At 31.5% G+C, this 20,102-nt stretch overlaps 1 protein-coding gene across 10 annotated transcripts in view; it reads right to left on the bottom strand.

Moving 5' to 3' along the window:
* The window catches only part of LOC142328405 (protein lap4-like), a 492,228-nt gene that overhangs the window by 187,417 nt on the left and 284,709 nt on the right, over nucleotides 1–20,102 (bottom strand). For 9 of the 10 annotated variants that reach the window (XM_075372138.1, XM_075372166.1, XM_075372131.1 and 6 more), the window contains 4 exons: nucleotides 14,406–14,561; nucleotides 8,907–9,009; nucleotides 7,196–7,380; nucleotides 2,998–3,144 (listed from right to left, as the gene is read on the bottom strand). In XM_075372138.1, the coding sequence (XP_075228253.1) occupies nucleotides 2,998–3,144; nucleotides 7,196–7,380; nucleotides 8,907–9,009; nucleotides 14,406–14,561 (591 nt within the window). The remainder of the gene's footprint in view (nucleotides 1–2,997; nucleotides 3,145–7,195; nucleotides 7,381–8,906; nucleotides 9,010–14,405; nucleotides 14,562–20,102) is intronic. The other variant, XM_075372147.1, reaches the window with a different exon arrangement.

Genomic DNA, 20,102 nt, shown 5'->3' on the forward strand with positions numbered 1-20,102 from the left:
TTTCTTGCATACTCGGAGGCGGAGAGGGCCGAGGTATTCGCCGATACCTTGGAGGAGCAGTTCACTCCAAACCCCCCTCCCTCCCCGAACGACGAGCACACAACCGAGGTGGAATCCTTTCTTGTAGATTATTTCTCACAGGTGGAGGACGCCCCTCTAGAGATTGACCAAGTCACTGAAGCGGAAGTTTCCGCAGCCATTAAGGCCACAAGCCCCGACAAGGCCCCGGGTGTCGACGGGATCAGCGCCCGTGCATTCCGGAACATACCGGCCTCCGTGATTACAGCAATTTCGGTGATATTCACGTCCATTTTGTACGTTGGATATTTCCCGAATTGTTGGAAAACGGCCAAAGTCGTATGTTTACCCAAACCGGGGAAAAGTTTACTTTTCCCACGGAATTATAGGCCAATCTCCCTGTTACCGGTATTGTCTAAGTTGTTCGAGAGGATTTTTCTCGAAAAACTGAGGCGATACATGGAGGGAGAAGTGCGGCCCGAGCAATTTGGGTTCAGGGAGGGTCACTCAACCACCCTCCAACTGGTAAAAATAATAGACGACCTTGTCGGAGGCCTGAACAGGAAACGGGTGACTGCAGCCGTTTTTCTGGATGTGGCCAAGGCCTTTGACAAAGTTTGGCATAGCGGGCTGCTTTATAAGCTAGCGCGATCGGCGATCCCGTACCGCTATGTCAGACTGATGCGGTCATATCTGCTAGACCGACATTTTGTCGTGCGCGTAGGGGAAACGATTTCCTCTACCAGAGAAATAGCCGCTGGGGTTCCCCAAGGAGCAGTACTTTCCCCGTTCTTGTACACCTTGTACGTGAACGATATGCCGCTGTCGGAAGGGGTCAAAACGGCCCTTTACGCAGACGACACGGCATATTTCTACGAATCCGCAAATGTGGATTACGCGGTCCGGAGGCTCCAAAGGCAGCTGGACTTAGTGGAACCGTGGCTCGACATGTGGAGAATCAGGGTCAACGGTGAAAAATCGGTGGCCGTGATGTTCACATGCAAGACACGAAAACCGACCAGAGAGCTGGAAATCTCAGGGGAGAAAATCCCTTTTGAGAAAACAGTTAAGTACCTGGGGGTGGTGTTGGACAGGCGGCTTACCTTCGGCGAACATGTAAATTATGCGACCCGGAGGGCTAAGGCCGCCAGAGCCTCGCTATACCCAGTGCTGAACAGTGCCAGCCCGTACCCACTGGCAACTAAGCTCCTCATTTTTCGGCTATACGTACTGCCGATTCTAACATATGCTTACCCGGCATGGGGGGCAGTGTTGAGCTCCTCGCTTCAAAAGAAGATCGAGGCCGTCCAAAACATCGCGTTGCGGACGATCTTTGGAGCTCCGTGGTTCGTCAGGAACGCCACTCTCCGATCTGATGCGAGATTTCAATCCGTGTCCGAGGTGGGGGTGGCGCAGGCGCGCAGACTGTTCGGGAGAGCGGCTGTGTCCGAACACAGTCATCTTCGGGACATCTGCCGAGAGGACCCAACTCCGACAGTTGTAAGGAAGCGGCCTCACGCCGTACTGGACGAACCACCGTGATGGTGCGGTGCGGTAGCCGAAAATCGACAAACCAGGCTTAGGGGCCTCCATATCGCATGAGCCATAAACGGAATAGTGCGTCAGACGCGTTTCCGGGGTCGCGAGTGAAAAGTTTTCGCGAGTTATATAGTTTGAAGACGTCAAACACGGTAAGTCGCGCATAAAACAAAAACGCGGTCTAAATTTAAAAAAAAACTTACAGTAAGACAAATTATCCCAGCAATTGCGACTCCTCCGGAAAAGGGGACGCATTGCTCCCTCCTTATAGCTAGTGCCCCGTTGTGGCGTATTCCTGCTAGCCTATTAAAGAGTTAGCACCGAAAGGACTTCAGTGGACGGTCTGAAGGGGAATTACGTCGGGAGGACAGGCTTTATAAGCCTAGCCTTCCGCGGTCGGCCCATGAAATGGGTTCGATAACGCTGGTTTAACAACGGATTGGAATGCAATTAAATCCGTCTTAAATTCACTAAAATAATAATAGACAAAACTTGAAAAATTAGATCCGAGATTAAAAAATAACCCTTTTAAAAACAAGCCCGATTAGAATGATCCAGCAGCAAGGGACTCTGTCCAGGTTCTGCGATAAAGTAGGGAGTAATAGACTCCTGCCAACTTTGCATTCCATTCCATTCCTATATATTTATCCATACTATTCAATGAAATAACGTATTCAAGTAAATTAACCTTCAGAAAACAATATTCAAAAACTGCACGAATATCAAAAATACAAACATTAGTCACATCAGATAATAAAATAGATTAGTTCGATACTTGATAATACTCTGCCTACATGATTTTGTTTTCAATGATATAAGACTAAATGCTTTTTTTCAAAATACTAATCTAGCATACATAATTAACTAATATATTTGGAAATAAAACAAAAATTCAATAAAAATTTTTCCTATCATAAAAATTATTTATTTTCAATGAAGTTATTGATATGAATGAACTAAGGCAACCGTATCATGCTCTGAGGCCATATTCCTATCAATACATATCCTGAAAAGCATTGTAACGTGACCCACTGTTGGATTATACAACTTACAAAAAAGTGAGATTTTACAAGTAATATGACTCGCCTCTGGTAAATGTGGTCAGTTCAGTTTAGGAATGTTTATGTGATCCATCACAGAGTCATATGCCCGGCATTGAGGGGCTAACATTACATCTAAAGCAATCAATGTGTTAACCTACTTCATAAAAAAGTTTCTTTATCAAAATCCAAAACAATTCATAAAATTTTTCAAATCAGATGTATAAGATGGTCTCAGAAAATACAGCTATCTATAATTAATGTAAGAGACAATGTTCTACTATCATACAAACTGTAGAAACTGAATCAAGAATTGCGTGTTCTGAATTCACAAATTTAAATGAATAAGAAAAATTCAGTTGTCAATAAAAAATGAAAATTAATTAATTTTATACTTTACCTTATTATGAATAGGCACAAGGTTTGCAACTTCTCGAGCAATTACTAATACTAAGTTTTCACCAGCAGAGCAAAGAACATCTACGGCACTGTAATGATCAACTCCAACTACCGAATTTCCGTTAACTGATATTACTTTATCTCCAACCTGAAAATAAATACAGTCCCATCACATTAATCACTTGATATTTTCATGCTATTAATACTCTGTTCAACAACAACTTTTAGTATCACTATAACTTATACTACATGCTTTCAGTATTTAATAGTTACATTTTCTTCCAAAAACTAAGAATAACACAAGCCTGCAAAATTTGGTTATGGAATGTTCTTTAACTTTTGATAATAAATTTCCTCGTATTTTACACCCAAATATTAAGTGGACTTTTTTAGTAGACTTTTATCAATAGTGAACAATTGGCATATTCATAACTCTTAAAAAAATTAAGGAAACTACTTAACACTAAACAAACATGTTATCTGTATCATCCAGTAAAACAGTAACTGGATTTATCACTGAAATGAATGAATTTCATTAATTCTGACTCAGAAGTCTTACTAACATTTTACACACTAATGAAATCCAAAAAAGCAACGTAGAAAGTATGGTACTTCCATCCAAATTAGGAATCCGTAAATAACCTTCATTTTTTTCCATAACGTCAGGATTTTTTACAATTAGCAAATTTGTAAAATGTTGAAAAATTGTGAAAATGTGATACTATAAAATAACAAAAGGTTTTTTTTTTTAATAATAAATTAATATAATGTAATTACTTTCTTGGCTTATAATACGCATTCTTATAGCTAAACGGGTGAGTGATCTGAAGATGACGAGACAGTAGGAGAGCTTGGCTGATGGGTTGTGACAAGACTTAACAAGATGTAACATGTTAATTGGCAGCTATCTTCGCCACTCATGCTCCATGCTACTACAATCAGTGCTCTTTCAACCATCAGCATGCGTAAATCAAGTTTTTCCGTCCTCCATGATCAAATGTGTTTTTGTCGGTGGAAAATATATTTTCCACCATAAAGCCATAAAGCAAACCTTCCATTTCAAAATGGCTTCAAGAGGCTGCAAAAATTCTGTAGATTCTTTTTGTTACATTTGTAGTGAGTTAACGGTCGAAAAACAAAAAAGAAATATAACAAGTTTTGCTCGACAAGTGTACCTCACATATTTCAGAGTGAAAATAGGAGATCAATACAAAACTTGGGTACCCCACTATGTTTCAATTTCAAGAGTAAAAAAAGAATCATCCATCTAAATATGCAATCCCCTTAATGCCTGGTTCCTCATAGTCCAGACATACCAGAGCCAATTCCACCAGAAAATTTACCTGAAACAGATGGTTTTACAAGTGATTTAAATGAAGGTAATATCAAAAAGTACAAAACTGGAGATAGCTGTGCACCAAAGCTTTATTTACAGTCTGAACTAAACGATTTGGTTCAAGACTTACATCTGACCAAAGAAAATTCAGAACTGCTTGGTTTGAGGCTTAAACAGAAGAACCAGCTAGCAGTTGGAACCTCATTTTTCTGGTTCAGATATAGAGAAAAGGATTTTCTTCCATATTTTTCAGGAGGAGAATTAGTCTTCTGCACTGATATACATAGACTCGATTTAACATTTCGTATGAAAGTACCAATTGGAGACTGTTTATAGATTCGTCCAAAAGAAGTTTCAAAATTGTCCTTCTTCACAATGGGAATACATATTAGTCAATATTCGTTAATTCTGTCCATTTAAAAGAGGGTTGCGATAATTTTGAATTCGTTGTTGATAAAATTAAATATGACAATCATAACTAAATCACATGCAGTGATCTTAAAATAATATTGATGCTCCTAGAACAGCAAAGAGGATACATAGACAGAGTTCCCTTGTTTTTTTTGTGAATGGGATAACAGAGACTGAGAAAAAATTGGATAAGAAAAGATTGGCCCAAAACAGCTTCATTAGAACCTGGAACCAAAAATGTGCACCAAAAAGCTCTCATAGATCTGAATAAAGTCCTGCTTCCACCTCTGCATATAACGACAGGCTTGATGAAACAATCTGTCAAAGCCTTACCAAAAGAAGAAGGTAAATGTTTTAAATACATTGGTGACAAATTTTCAGTCTTATCAACCGTCAACAGTCTTTACTGGTCCTGACATTAGAAAACTTCTCAGATGGTAAATTTGAGAAACAAATGGAAGTTGCAGAAAAAGAAGCCTGGGGAGCCTTTAAGTTGTAGAACAAAGTTTCTGGGCAATAAAAAGGAGCTGAACTTCAAATCAATCATTGAGAACATGCTGCAAGTACAAAAATTTAGGCTGTTCCATGGGCTTGAAGGTTCACTTTCTAAATTCACATTTGGACTATTTTCCTGAAAATCTGGATGCCGTTAGTGAAGAGAAGGGTGAAAGATTTCATCAGGACATGAAAGAAATTGAAAGATGGTATCAAGGAAAATGGACTACTACTGATGATAGCAGATTGTTTCTGGATCTACATCGAGATGAACCCTATGGAGAACAAGAAGGAAAAGCGCGAAGCAGAGTATAAGCTGTCCAAACAAACTTCAACACATGGAATTAAACTGTAAGTATTTTACATACTTCGTCATTATGGGTGGGTTGAAGAGGGGGAGTGGTTTCCAAGGCATGACGCACCTCATAAAAATTAATTAAGCAAATAAAAATAAATTAATTTAAAAATTCACTATAATAGAAATCAGGCTTATTTTGTGGCAATTTTCAATAAACATTAAGGGTTTCATAAACCCCCCCCCCCACCCTTCCATTCAGACCACTGCTATTTAGCTATAAGAATTCATAGTATAAGCCAAAAAAGTGAATATGTCATATTAATTACTTATAAAAAAATGTTTTATATGTATTTTATGGTATCATATTTTCACAATTTTTCAACTTTTTACAAATTTTGAAATTTGTGATTTGTGGAAAATCCTGATGTGATGGAAAAAAGTGAAGGTTATTTTCGAGTTGTGTTAAAAAATCAATTATCAAAAACTAAAAAACACAATCATCACAGACTTGTGTAATCAGTTCACACGACATACAGGTTACAGAATCATATTCTAATAAAGTCTTTTATTAAATAAATATTTTAGTTTTATAACTGAAAGTGTTTGTAAACAACTGTAATAGTACTCAATAAATAACAATTTATTTTTTTAATTTTATTTCATAGTAAGGTTACCTGTATTATCCAGTAAAACAGCAACTGAATTTATTACTGAAATGTATGAATTTCATTAATTCTGACTCAGAAGTCCTACTAATATTTTACACGTTAAAAAATCCAAAAAAGGAAGGTTGAAATATGGCACTTTTATCTAAATAAACACCTTTAAAAGCATTCACAAATAACGTATGATAATACTGCAATAATTCTGATAAAAAACTACATATTTCTGATTCACAACAAAAATAAATTTATACATACAATATTAAAGTAAAAAAATAATCAATTGCAGATAAACACTACATTGCACATTGCAGTCAACCTTTAGTATATTACAAGCTGCGTCAACGAGAAAATTAGAACCTCATTTTTATTACTATTCTTATTATTATAATTCTTTTACAGCCACTATGCGCTCATTAATAAATGAATTAAATAAAAGAAAAAATTAACAAATAACCAAGTTTTAAATTTTCGCTAGTTACTACAGTTTTTCACCCTTCAAACGAAAAGCTTCTTTCTTTTTCTGTTTAGCCTCCAGAACCGCCGTCAGGTAATTACTTCAGAAGATGAATGAGGATGATATGTATGAATGTAAATGAAGTATAGTCTTGTACAGTCTCAGGTCAACCATTCCTGAGCTGTGTGATTAATTAAAACCCAACCATCAGACCAAAAGCTAGATGATTAAAAATGGTCAACATATTATCTTTTCAACTAACTGGTTTAGGAATAATCTCTATCAAGGCTTTGACATTTTTTTTCATACCATAAATAACAGCACAAACTGTAACATTAATTGGCTACCAGACAGCTGTTACTGAATAACTAAATAAAAATCCTGACTAAGGCACAACTGATATAAGAATGTTATAATAATTTACATTAGCTTATTTTAAAATTTACTCATGTACATAAAAAAAATGAAATAGATTAGTTCCATGTAAATTATAAATAATAACAGATTTTAACATAGGCAATGAAATTCATGAAAAAATACCTTAAGATCAGCAAGATCAGCAGGGCCTCCTTCAGTGACTTTTGAGATAAATATTCCTTCATCATTGCCTTTAAAGGGTGTAGAACCACGACCACCAGCAATAGATAAACCTAGCCCAGATGGAGTTCTTGAAATGCAGATCCGTAATTGTTCTTCACGTACCTCCACTTGATTTGATTCAAGCTCTGTAACAAAATATAAATTCATGAAGAGTATTCTAATTCAATAATAACAACATTTGTTGGACACAAAAGCTAAGTAAATTTTCTAATGTAAACAAATTTTTGAGAAAAAATAGATCTGTAATTAAATACAAAAATAAAACCTTAAAGAAACCAAACTGATTCAGCAAATTAAAATTATCATCTTTTATTAAAATTGTTTTCAATTACTGCTTTTATTATTAATTCAGTTAAGTATATATATTTTATGGCTTTTTCAAAATGAATTTTTATAATAATAATAAAAACTATTTAAAATTACAAAGATAGATTGAAGGTGCCTCAATCTATAATGAAAAACCCGATGGTTTGGCTTTTCTGAGTAGTGACTGTCAGTGAATTTAACATACAGACAATCATTTCTTTTCGATCAGAATATAAACATAAAGTCTTAAATTAAAAAAAAACCAACAAATTGTTTTTTTCTAAAAAAGGGGGCATATTTAAACAAAAATAGAAATTCCTTTATAAGACCTTTAGTCAGCTCGATGAATCAGTCTGTAAAAATTATCTACAAGTTAAGTGCTAATTGTACTTCTACCTTAACATCTCAAGTCAGCTGTGACACTGGCTGATATGCAAATGGTTATAGGCTTAATTATTAGAATTTACATTTTTTCAATTTAGTTTTTATTTATTTTTCATTTCCCATCTTCATATATTTTTTAGTAATAATTACATCCTCACAAGTTCTAAAACTTTGATGATTTTAAAAATACGGAAAACCTACAACAAAAGCATAAAACTGATGTCAATGGCTCTCAACCTGCTTTAAGCACCAATACTGACAAGCAAACCTTGGATGACAAAAATAAAGCCATTAATCATGTAAAGATATGAATGGATTCACTTTATTATTTTTATTGTAATTTATAAAGTAAAAAAAGAATGACGTTTATTTCAAATAATGAAAAGTATACAAAAAATTATTAATTTTAATAAGAAAAATGGTATTAAAAAATAAATAATACACTTTCATAGTAGCTTTCACTTTCAGAGTACACACAAATATAAAATATATACTGATGAAGTTTTTAATGGTATAAACTTGCTTACATGAAATTATTAATTAAAATCACATGCAACAGTAACAACAAATAAATACCACATAATAAAAACAAAACAAAAAATAGAAATATACAATTTTTTATTGATATTGGATTCCATTATAAAAATAACTTAATGTTGAATTCCTTTAACAAAATAATGTATGTTTGACTGCATTACAGAATAAATTTAAAAAAAGAGACCTTTTAATAAATATTATGTTAAATCACACTAGAACATGAATAATTTTTATTAAAATCTAGAATTAGCAGTATTTTAAGAATTTTATAAAATAATTTATTTATAAGCACAAATTTAAATTTCATCACACCATCATGCCAAAATCTGTCTCTTCTCCTTGGTATAGGGCTACAAATAGGTAACTGCATCACATACATGTATAAAAATGATTGAACAACTCATCAATAATTAACATCTCTTACCATCAGGCTGGTCTGGTACTGAATCAGGTGGAGTGGGGCAGAAAGTTCCTCTATCACTATCCACACAATCATCCTCCCCTCCACCTCTCTTCTTGCTGATAGCCTGTAATCAACAACACACAATACATGATACAACACTATGTTATATATTAATGATAACACACCTACGTTATTCTGAATTGCAACATTTCACTATAAATCTTATCACTTCATAATTTTTAACAACTAACATATTACAATTTTATTGAGTAAATAAATAGGTATTTCTTAAAAAAATGTAAACTTAATTTAAAAAAACAACATAAAGTTAATTTGCCTATTATAGATTATTATTATTCCATCATTAATTCATATGCACATATTACACTTTAATACAAACATACATTTTTAATTCATTAACTAACACATACAAACCCCACAACCTTGACAATAGTAACAAACTTTAAAATGTACTATTTAAAACTTACAATAGAAAGTAAGAAAAATAAAGTTAACCGGAATGAGTATACATACACCTCACCAAGAATCATTAAACACCATTCACAAAGATAAACTGCTTAAAATATTTATGTACAAGATGTAAATGAATGATATCTTATAAACAAAATTTCAAAAGCTAGCTTAACTTAATATTTTTACATGTTAAGTTTGACTAAACTGAAACTGACAAAGGATTTAATAAATTTAAAAACTACAAATTCTAAATTAAAATAATTATTTTATTTTTAAAGAAATTAATAATTATAACAATAAACGAATAAATAAATTTTATTTATTCATTCTCTCACTTCCCATGTACATTTATTAAAATGTCTTTCTTCTAGAAAAAAATATAATTTACTTTACAATCGCTCATCACAGCCCAGTTAAGTCACAATCCACTATCATTAACTACAGTTTCTCAAAATGTGCAAACTGTATTTCCTACCAGCCTATTTCCAACTCTGCCATTAAAAATCACCAGCCACCACCATATCATTCTTATTTACACCCTTCATTTCTTTTTCTAACCTGATATAAAACTTCATACTCTACTTCACTCTACTCCATCCTGTGGTACACTCAAAAACTTGTGACATTTCCTCTTAATATTTATAGTTACATTTTAATGATTCTCTATCTTATAAAACTTATCAAACTACAACATTTGAGGCCCATTTAGTAGAAACAAAACTGGCTGTCACCCCTGCAGATCATTTACTCTTAGCACACTTGAATATATCATCAGGTAATTACCCTTTTACTTAATACCTTTTGGTTTTTTCCTCGTTTATGTAATATTAGCAATATCTATATGTCTCAATCGCAGTTCATTCACTAATTCTTCTTCTTTGGTATTAATCCCTCTTACATTCCATGTTGCTATTCTCATTTCATCAATAACAGCAGACTCTCTATCCAATATTTTATATTTTGTCTTTTATGTCCCAAATCAAGATTTATTTTGTTTTTAGCTTTTTTAACCAAAACTCCTGTCCTAAATCCAAGGCTCTTCCAGAGTTTGCCAGTAAGAATAAATTCTTCTGACTAGGTTATGAGCCTAGCACAGGGTAAGACCAGTGATGGGATTGCCATCCATAAGCATCTGGACCTGCTGTAAATTTACTTTGGAGACCCAAATCCTACGTTCTTCCATTCTCTTTGCTGTTAGGAATACTCTCCTCTTTCACCTTTGAGACCATTGACCATTTGCCCTCAGCTGTGCTTATTTAATAATAGCACATACTCACCATGTTACCACATGTAGGCCGTTGATATATGTGACTTTTCTTGGAAGTAACCTTGCTGCAGATTACCTATCACATTCTCAGGTATGGCCACCTCGGTCCAAGACTGCTTTGGCTAAGCCTAAATTGCAGCTAACCTCCATATCTAGGGGCTGATTTACAATAAAAATAAGTAAATAATAATATTAAAAACCTGCTAGGTTGGTCTAGTGGTTAATCTCATCATCACAAAATCAGCTGAATTTCGAAGTTGAGAATTCTAAGGTTCGAGTACTTGTAAAGGCAGTTGCTTTTATATGGATTTGAATGATAGACTGTGGATACTGGTGTTACTTGGTGCTTGGGTTTCAATTAACCACACACCTCAGGAGTGATCGACTGAGTTTGTTCAGGAACTACTTCTTTATTGATATATTTACACTTACATTTGCAGCTACAGGCCTAGCAAGCTGGTGGCAGTAATTGCTTTGCCTATACGTGTATATACACACATGCATGCGTGTATACACTTATACAGACAGAGAGAGAGAGATCTGGCAACAAGCTGGAAAAATTGGTTGAAATAAAATATTATAAATAATAAAAAGTAAAATGGAAACTTTAAGTGCATAAAGAGATAATCCTTCTATAATCTTTTCTTAAATTTTATTTTTATGTTTTTACCAGTTCAGTATGACAAAGTTTGGCTTTTTAACAAAGTTGTATAAGCCCAAATAATAAAACTTATTTTCATAAAAGATCCCGAGTCATTAATAACTGACATTTAATTCCATAAATAATTATCTGATGGCATATGCTATGAAAAGGGACGGACTTTTAAATCCCATCTCTTGAAAATACACTTCCCAAACACTGTCTAACCTAAGTAAAAACAGAATTTTTGTTGAAATCAAATCAAATCAGTCAAAAAGTAGAGATATAACTGCTAATTAGAAAGAGTTGTCTCACAAGTCAAAAAAATACTATCTTACATGGCTTTCTAATCTTAATAAGCTTAAAGTTAACATCCTAAATATTAAACGTTTTACGCCATTCAATCAAGTTTTACTGCATTCAATCATGCATATACATGCAACTTATACCTCACAATCTTTTGCCAACAATGTCATACTGAACAAAGTCAACAATAATAAAATTACATTATACATTTCCCAGCTTATTTTTTTAAAGCAGTAGAAACTAAAATGGTTTTAGTTCTGATGATATTTCTTCTAGTTGGTACTAGTCTTTTAGACAATTAATAAAATCCTTTTGTTTTTAATAATTTTACTTGAAGTTATTTAAATTTCTTGAACTAAAATTTCCTAAAAACAATCATTCAAAAATACAAGGAAGCAAAACTGCAAACCTTAATCATCAATGGATCACATTTAATACCAACTCAACAAATCTTTTTTCTATAGCAGATATTTTGCTATATGGGATTTCATCACTACACTGATATATTGTCATAAGACAATATATTTATTCAAAAAGTAATACAGTGTAATTATTTTGTGTACAATTTTTATTTATACATATTACATTAAGTCACCAACAATTAACAGACAAAAGTTTGACATCTGAAATCAAAAATTAGAATGAAATTTAAAATTTCAATTAAAAGTATAGACTGTGTATTCTGTTTCAAAATAACAAACAATTTTCCAATTATCATTTAAAATTAAAAAATTCAATTACTATCAAAAAGCTTTAACACAAAGCCTAATACATAATGTAATATAGAAAAATAAAATCTATAATTTCACCCAAATTAATTTTTGGACTTAAAAAAAAATTATTAGGTGCACAATTACAGATTACACTATTCATATTATTCTAAGCAATTCTAATAAATTCACAATTATCGGTTTATTTAAATTACGCAGACTCAAACACACATCAAAAGTTACAAGTTAATCTACTAGACAGGATGTAAATTTACAAAAGCCTTGTCAACACACTTACACACAAGGAATGGGCATACACATATGTCTATGCACATAGGTATATACACTACACACACAATCACTAAATTTGATTCTATATTAAAGAACAAGGCACACAAGCATTAATAAAATGCATTAAATATAAAGGCAAACAAGGCACAATTTAAACAAATAAAATGGTACTGAATTGCAAAATTAGCTATGGTTATTTCATAATGTTTAATGAACAAAAAAAAAAAAAAATACGATTGATACAACAAAAAAAAAATTCTAAACCATTTAAAAACAAGAAAATTTTAAAATTCATGCAAAGGAAACTAACTACTTAATTACAAATTATTAACAGAAAAGAAAAAAAATAAACATTAAATTAATTAAAAACTGAAATAAGTTCAAGACTAGAAAGAAAAATAATGACAACATAAAGACAGACAAGAATTTTAAATGATAGTATCTAATTATTTAACTCGGAACTACATCAATTACAGGAGTTTTAACATACTTACCATATTTCAAAAGTGAATATTCTAAAAATACATAACAGTAGCTAAGCTACTGTATATTTACATCACATTGGGCACTTATAATGTAATACTTATCATACAGACCGAGATGATTTTAAAAGTTACTTGCGACAGGTATATGTAACAAGTATGACATCAGTAGCATGAGTTCATTTAAATCAACAAGGTAGCATGATCAATGGTTAAAGAATTAATGATCGAGTAATATACATTAATTTTTTACCACAATTTAATGGATAGCAGTTAAATCAGAGGTAGCAGTGATTCTTAATAGAAAAAAATATGATGAAGCCCATGTGGGTCCTTAAGTAAGACCAACAACTGCATCCTTATGACTAGAAATACCCACAACTGGAATGTCTTATATTCAATTATGATTCTATACTGCAAATATAGTGGTGCACAAACTTGCTAAGGCTTATCTGTGATAATAATTTTAACTTTGAAGGTTAATAATTTTTTTAACTTAAATCCTTTGAGGTTTAGTTTAATTTAATTATTATTATTATGGGAATTCCTATTAGATTCAAAATAATGTAAGATATTCATCTTACAGAATAGCCTTCAGGAAATTAAACGGTATGAAGAATAAAATGCTAAAGGCTAAAGTCACAATTAATGAACTAGCATCTTATTTACCAGTTAAATTTTAAATTTAAACAATAATATGTGGTGCACTTGCAATGAATGCTGTAATGTACATTAGTGTGACTAATGGCCATACTAACTTTCTTTTTTAAATTTATATATGCTTCATGAATTGCTCTTGATGATATTCTATTTGTTTTCTTTTTTAAACATTTAAAATTGATGTATAATAAACTCATAAACATAAAATTGAGTAAGGAGTTAAAATAAATTAAAAACACTAAGTTGATGCATTTTAGGAATAAGCATGAACTCAAAACAATAAACAAAAAAGAAATATATGAATTTCAATAAATCAATAGGTACAAAAAAACATTTTCAGCACAACTTAACAAAAAACAACACTAACTTAAAAACCACTTAAAGAATTTTGCATTTAGTTCAATAAATGAATAAATTAGGTCACAACATAAATTAAAAAATAAAAAGTAAATAAGTAAAATATATAATAACCATAAAAACCAGACTTTCTGGTAAAATTAAATCTATATTTAGTTTAAAATTCTGTATATTTTTATAAATTATGAAATAAGATAATTCTTAACAATGTTTTAAATCTATTTATAAAAACAAAAAAATCTGAATCTAGCAATCTCTATGAAGGCGGATTAAGCACAAAAAGCAAAACGATTCACAGAAAGAAGAAATTGAAATTAAGAAAAAATTACTGACATTGGCGATGATCGAAGCAACTTTATCCTTGTCCATATGATGGGCTTGGTTGATACGCTTATTCTTAAGATGATGAGGTGTATCTCGACGATGCAATCTATTAGGTCGATTGCTATCATTCTCCACTGCACCTGAGTCAAACCCGACATGCTTCTCCTGAAACCACCCGACATGCAAATTCCCAATTTCCAAGTTAGTTTCAAGCAACTGGGATTTAACATTCACTTATTCACTTCATACAAAAATCATGCATAGAATTTCTAATTTAAGTATTTAACAGACAGCAACATATTAAAAAGTATCTTTTTGAAGAGAAGGACCTACATTTAGTTAAAATAAATTCAAGACTGAGAAAAATGAAACTAAAAACAAATAAAATATTATAAAAAAACCATAATATACTAAGTAACAAAGTCAGCATTTCAGAGCAACTCATCAAATCCTAAAACAGTAGCCGTTGTTATAAATAACCGATGTATCACATGGATGTCTAATTCATCTATTTAAACTCAAGATTGAAACTCTTGATTGTAACATTATGTTCATTTATATTTTTGCTAGTACAATACTGTAACCGTATTAGGTAATTGGTAATTAATAAAGTATAATTAGAAAATTTTTTTATACATACAAAAAAAATTTTATTCAAAACAAGTACATGATCAAATCGTGGACTCAAATCATGATTTGATGTAGGGAATAAAACACAAAAAAAACGTATATCTGTATTAGTAAATCCAAAATAAACAGTTAACATGCTGAAAAGTGGATTGAATGAAAAATTATTTAAAATAGACATGTTTCATTTCTGCAATGAAAATGAGACTGCTGCAAAGGGCAATAACTGATCACTAAAACAGAAAAAGGGCTCATAAATCATAGCAAATGTTTTTCACAGCAATTATTATAAAGCTGCTTTCTAGGCAACTAGATATGAATTAATAGGAAACCTCTACTTCTCTTTATAAATTTTAAATTCAAATAATAGTAAAAAAAAAAACAAATAAATCGTATATTTATCTATGAATTAATTTTTTTCCTATAATTAATACATTTTTACATAACTGAATATACAAAAAAGTGTACTTGGCTATTCATTTTTGGACTACACATATTGAAATGAACAAAAAATATTCTATAAACAAATAGTGGTCCCTTAGTTTTCTTTCTGTTTTGTCTTTTTTTATCTCAAGCTGGTTTGTGAAATCATAACTGGTTCACATATTTTTATCAACTTTCTCTAATAAAAAATTACAGTTTAAACACATTCACAAAAGTAAGAGCCACATCAATTTCGTACTCTTTTACATCTTTGTAACTGTTAAGTTTTATCAAAATATGCTTAGTTATTAAAATGTTACGCCTTTCATTGTAAGTAAATAACACTTATTTTTGAAAATCAATTGAAAAACAGAGTTATTGCAGGAAACTGATATAATTTTCACCCAGACATCATCTCCATTACTAAGCCAAAATAATTTAAATTAATAAATTTAAATAATTACATTTTAGTTATTAATGATAATATTAAACTTATCAAAAAGTTTAATTAGATTTAGCTAATGGTAACACAGTTGAAATAAAGTTTTTATTAAAGTTGTGTTGAGGTTGGTATTGAGGTAATATTAGTAACAATTACTATTTTTATTTTAATAACTTGTTTTATTTTTATTTTCATTATCATATTCTCTTTCTATTTTTTAAAATGGGATTATTAATTAAACTGTCATGATAACTAGATTTTCTTTAATTAAGCTTTGCTTTTTGAAAATTATAGGGTCTTCTCATATTGAAATGGCAGTCTATAATTGAGGTTAAGCATGCCATCTAGTCTATGTACAATATTTTTGTAATCAGCATTTTTCAGTTGAAAAGTTTTTTGTTAATTCTGCATGAAAGGTTAAGAAGGAAGAAAGGAATAACATATGATTCATGCAAATTTGTGCTACACAATACTTCTGTGTCTTCTATCACTTCTTAGATGACCTGTTACATGAGAAGTGGCTTGGTCATGCAAGACCGATATCTTGCCTGCAAGATCATCTGATACAAACACAACAGATTTCTACCCTAGGGGAACTAAAAAGTATGATTTACAATACACCAATGCTCTGTGTTGAAGATATTCAGCTGAAAATTAATGAAGATTCATGATAGCAGAGCTACACCAGAGATTTTTGAAAGTGGGAAAATTGTTAAATTCACAACAATTAATGTCTACTACAACCAATGGAGGCCAGTTAAAACACCTGCTCCATAAAAAAAAAAATTAATTTTAACTTGTATATGTAATTGTTTACATCTAGTTAAATTCTGTTCAAAATAATTTTTTTTTTTTGTATAATAATAAATAATCATCAACCAGTGAAAAGTAGATAATAATATAAAATTGTGAATAACAATATTATTAATAATTAGTATTTATTTAATTATACTGGAATAAATAAGAAGGTTGCCATTTTACAGCATAAATATGTTTAAAAATTATTTATATAAGTTTAATTAGCCATGATTTAGCATTGAAAATATGAAAAAATCTAAACTTATTTAAATAATTTATTTATTACTGGTAATGAAATCTAGCGAAAAATTAGGTTATTAATTTATTACACTAACTAGATTGCTTGTGAATCGATTTTTTGTTAACAATGAAAGGTTTAACATTTTAGATAAGAAAATGTATTTTGATAAATCAAACAATTACCCAGATATAAAAGATTGAAGAAATCAATGGGGCTGCCATTTTGAAATTTGTGAAAGTATTTATACCATAATATTTTATTTATCAGAGATAGTTGGTGTAAAAAATGACTCAAATAGATGATTTCTGTGTGATAGTGAAATAATTTAAAAAAAAAAATACAAAATGACAGAGATAAGGAAAGCAAAGGCGAAGTTGCCATATTTTCATAGAAAATTCTGTGTTATTTTGATATGAAAAAAGGGCACTAGAAAAGTTTTGCAATACAACAGAACAGATCATCATAGGTGGTTACAAGTTAACATATATTTAGACAGGTGCCAACCTGCTCTGTAGCCACTTGACACTGCCTCAGTATCATTTGTTTTTTAGTGAAAAGAGGAACACTACATACCAGCAAATTTTGTACACAGGTTAAATATTGATCAGTGTTTAGAAGAAGTAACTCACTGTGCTTGGAGAGGATTGTTTTCATCATACAACAATATTTAGGAGGTACCAAGAGTTTGAAAGGGGAAATTTGGACCTTAAGAACGCTACAAGTTCAGGTAAACTATTTCCACATGTTACTGAGACACATTGTACAGCATGAGACCATTGAGACCAACGGACATGTGACCTAACACCAAACAGAGGTGGCCTTAGGCATTAATGTATCAGGAGTTCGTGCTATTCTGCGAAATCACCTTCAAGTTAGAAAACTTTGTACCCTTTGGATACTGCATAACTTGACTGACAATCTGATGGTATGTTGTTTCATGGTGCCATGAAATGTGGAAAAAATTAAAAAATGGGAAATCACCCTAATGAACAGTATTGTGACAGATAACGAAACTTGTAAGTACTATTATGACGTACGACAAAGGCTCAGAACAAGTATGGGAGTTCAAAGACAAAAAGCCTATTTTTTAGTGTGGGAGGACTTTTAACTGTGAATTGTGTTGAACACAATTCAGAAGACAGTTCACTTCAAAGGGAGGTGGTATAACAAGGAATACCTGCCTAAAGTTGTAGAAACTCTCAAGAAGCTGCACCCAAACTCTAGGATGGACACAGGGTTTCTTCACCATGATAATGCTTCAGCACACCATTGCAAATTTTACTCTTAGTACTTGGCCAGCAATGGGATAAAACTGTTACAGAATTCTTCCTAATGTCCTGACCTTGCTCCAAGTGACTTCACCCTCAGATGAAGAACAGACTGAAAAGAAGGCATTTTACAAACCATGATGATCTCCTAAGGGCTTGGAATGATGAATAGAGACCAGATTACATGCAACATAAAAAACTTGAAATATGAATGCAAATATGCATGAAAAATGCTTAAAATATGCATGAAAAGTATCAAAATATGCAACTTTAAATAAAAAAAAATAGTAATTTTTAGTTTTTTTATTTTAAAATCAGCATACAATTAATTACTAAGTAGTTGAATAACATATTGAAAAATTTGATAATTAACAATTATTTAACATTTTTTTATTTTTGTAAACACAATCAGAGGTACTATTCCACAGCTGCTAAGTGCGCTTTAAGAGCCATGCAGCTAATAGGTTTGGCCGACTACAATGTAAGATTTAATTTATTAACAAGGTACCCTACCAAAAAGTATTGTAAATATAGTGAAAATGTGCATCATCACGAGATTTTAAGGAAGATATACAATAACCAGTGAGAATGGGCTTAATAATATGCAAGTGCATATAATCCAATCTCTAACGATGAGTGCGCCTAGATCTCTGATAAAACATGATAGCACTTCTTTGAAGACTGGTTTTGAAGTTGGAAAAGTGTATAATGTGTAGTGGAAATTACTTATAAAATCTGTAAATGTGTAGTGGAAAACTTATAAAAAATAGTCGTATTGCAAAACTTTCCTAGTGCCCTTTGTAGAATCCAAAAATGATTTAAACAACTTTTTTGTTGTGTGCTGTTAATGGAATAAATCAAAACCACTGCTGACTTTTTATTCTATTTTTTACTGAAGCATATCATAATGTAATCTAAATAATAAGAGAATATGCTTTTTAATGAAATTCAATTATAAACGTTTTCTACAGCATAACTTTTTTGTATTAAAAAAAAATAAAATTAAAGATTCATGCATCATTATAAAGTAGAAAAGTAAGATCACTCTTAAGTAAAAAAAGAAAAAAAAAATCCCTTTTGGCACGCTGGAAGGTGGTTAGATTTCACCAGTGCTAAATAGGAAATAAAAAAAATGTCCACCTTAAAGTTAAGAAAAACTTCAAATTTACTCAATACAACAATGGTTGCATGTGGAAAAAAGTTTCACATTTTTAGCATATGACAAGCCCCCACCTTCTTACAATTCCAGCAACATTTTGGTCATCTCTTGCCGTAACAGTTGGTCACATCAAAAATTGTTTCAGCCAAAAGTTTTAGATAATGTTTAGAGGACTAACGACCACTCTAAACAGATTCAATACTGTGCCTATTAAGGGAAGTATGATTTTTTTTGTCTTTGAAACCCCATTTTTTCCACCCCTTTGGCCAATGGTCAGTGATATCAAAATCTTTACTTAGATAAGCTTTAGGCCCTTATCCAAAGAATAGTAGTAACTTTAAATGAATTCAATATTTTACTAAGAAAAGTTATAGAGATATTTTGTTTTTTCGAAAAACTCCCTCCATTTCCACCCCCCGTGGTCCGATTTTGCTAGATTATATATAAATGTATACACAAACTTTTGAACTTACAATGGTTATGGGGTCTGGAGGATGTGAAACGCGAAAATATGTCAAAATTTTCTGGAAGTCAAATTATGGTATCCATTACAATAGGTAGCTTTCTTATGAAATCTACCAAACAGTCAATAAGAACATAATGCTCATGTTAAGTTAATGCTCATGTTAATGCTTAACATGTTCATCTGATGAAATGTTAAGAAGCATTTTAATAAAATACTTATTAATATCTCAACTGCATACAATATAAACTAAGATTAGATTTTTTAATATGCAAATTGAAAATT

Source organism: Lycorma delicatula, chromosome 1, assembly GCF_047948215.1.
Source record: "Lycorma delicatula isolate Av1 chromosome 1, ASM4794821v1, whole genome shotgun sequence".
In the NCBI taxonomy this organism is placed as follows: Eukaryota; Metazoa; Arthropoda; class Insecta; order Hemiptera; family Fulgoridae; genus Lycorma; species Lycorma delicatula.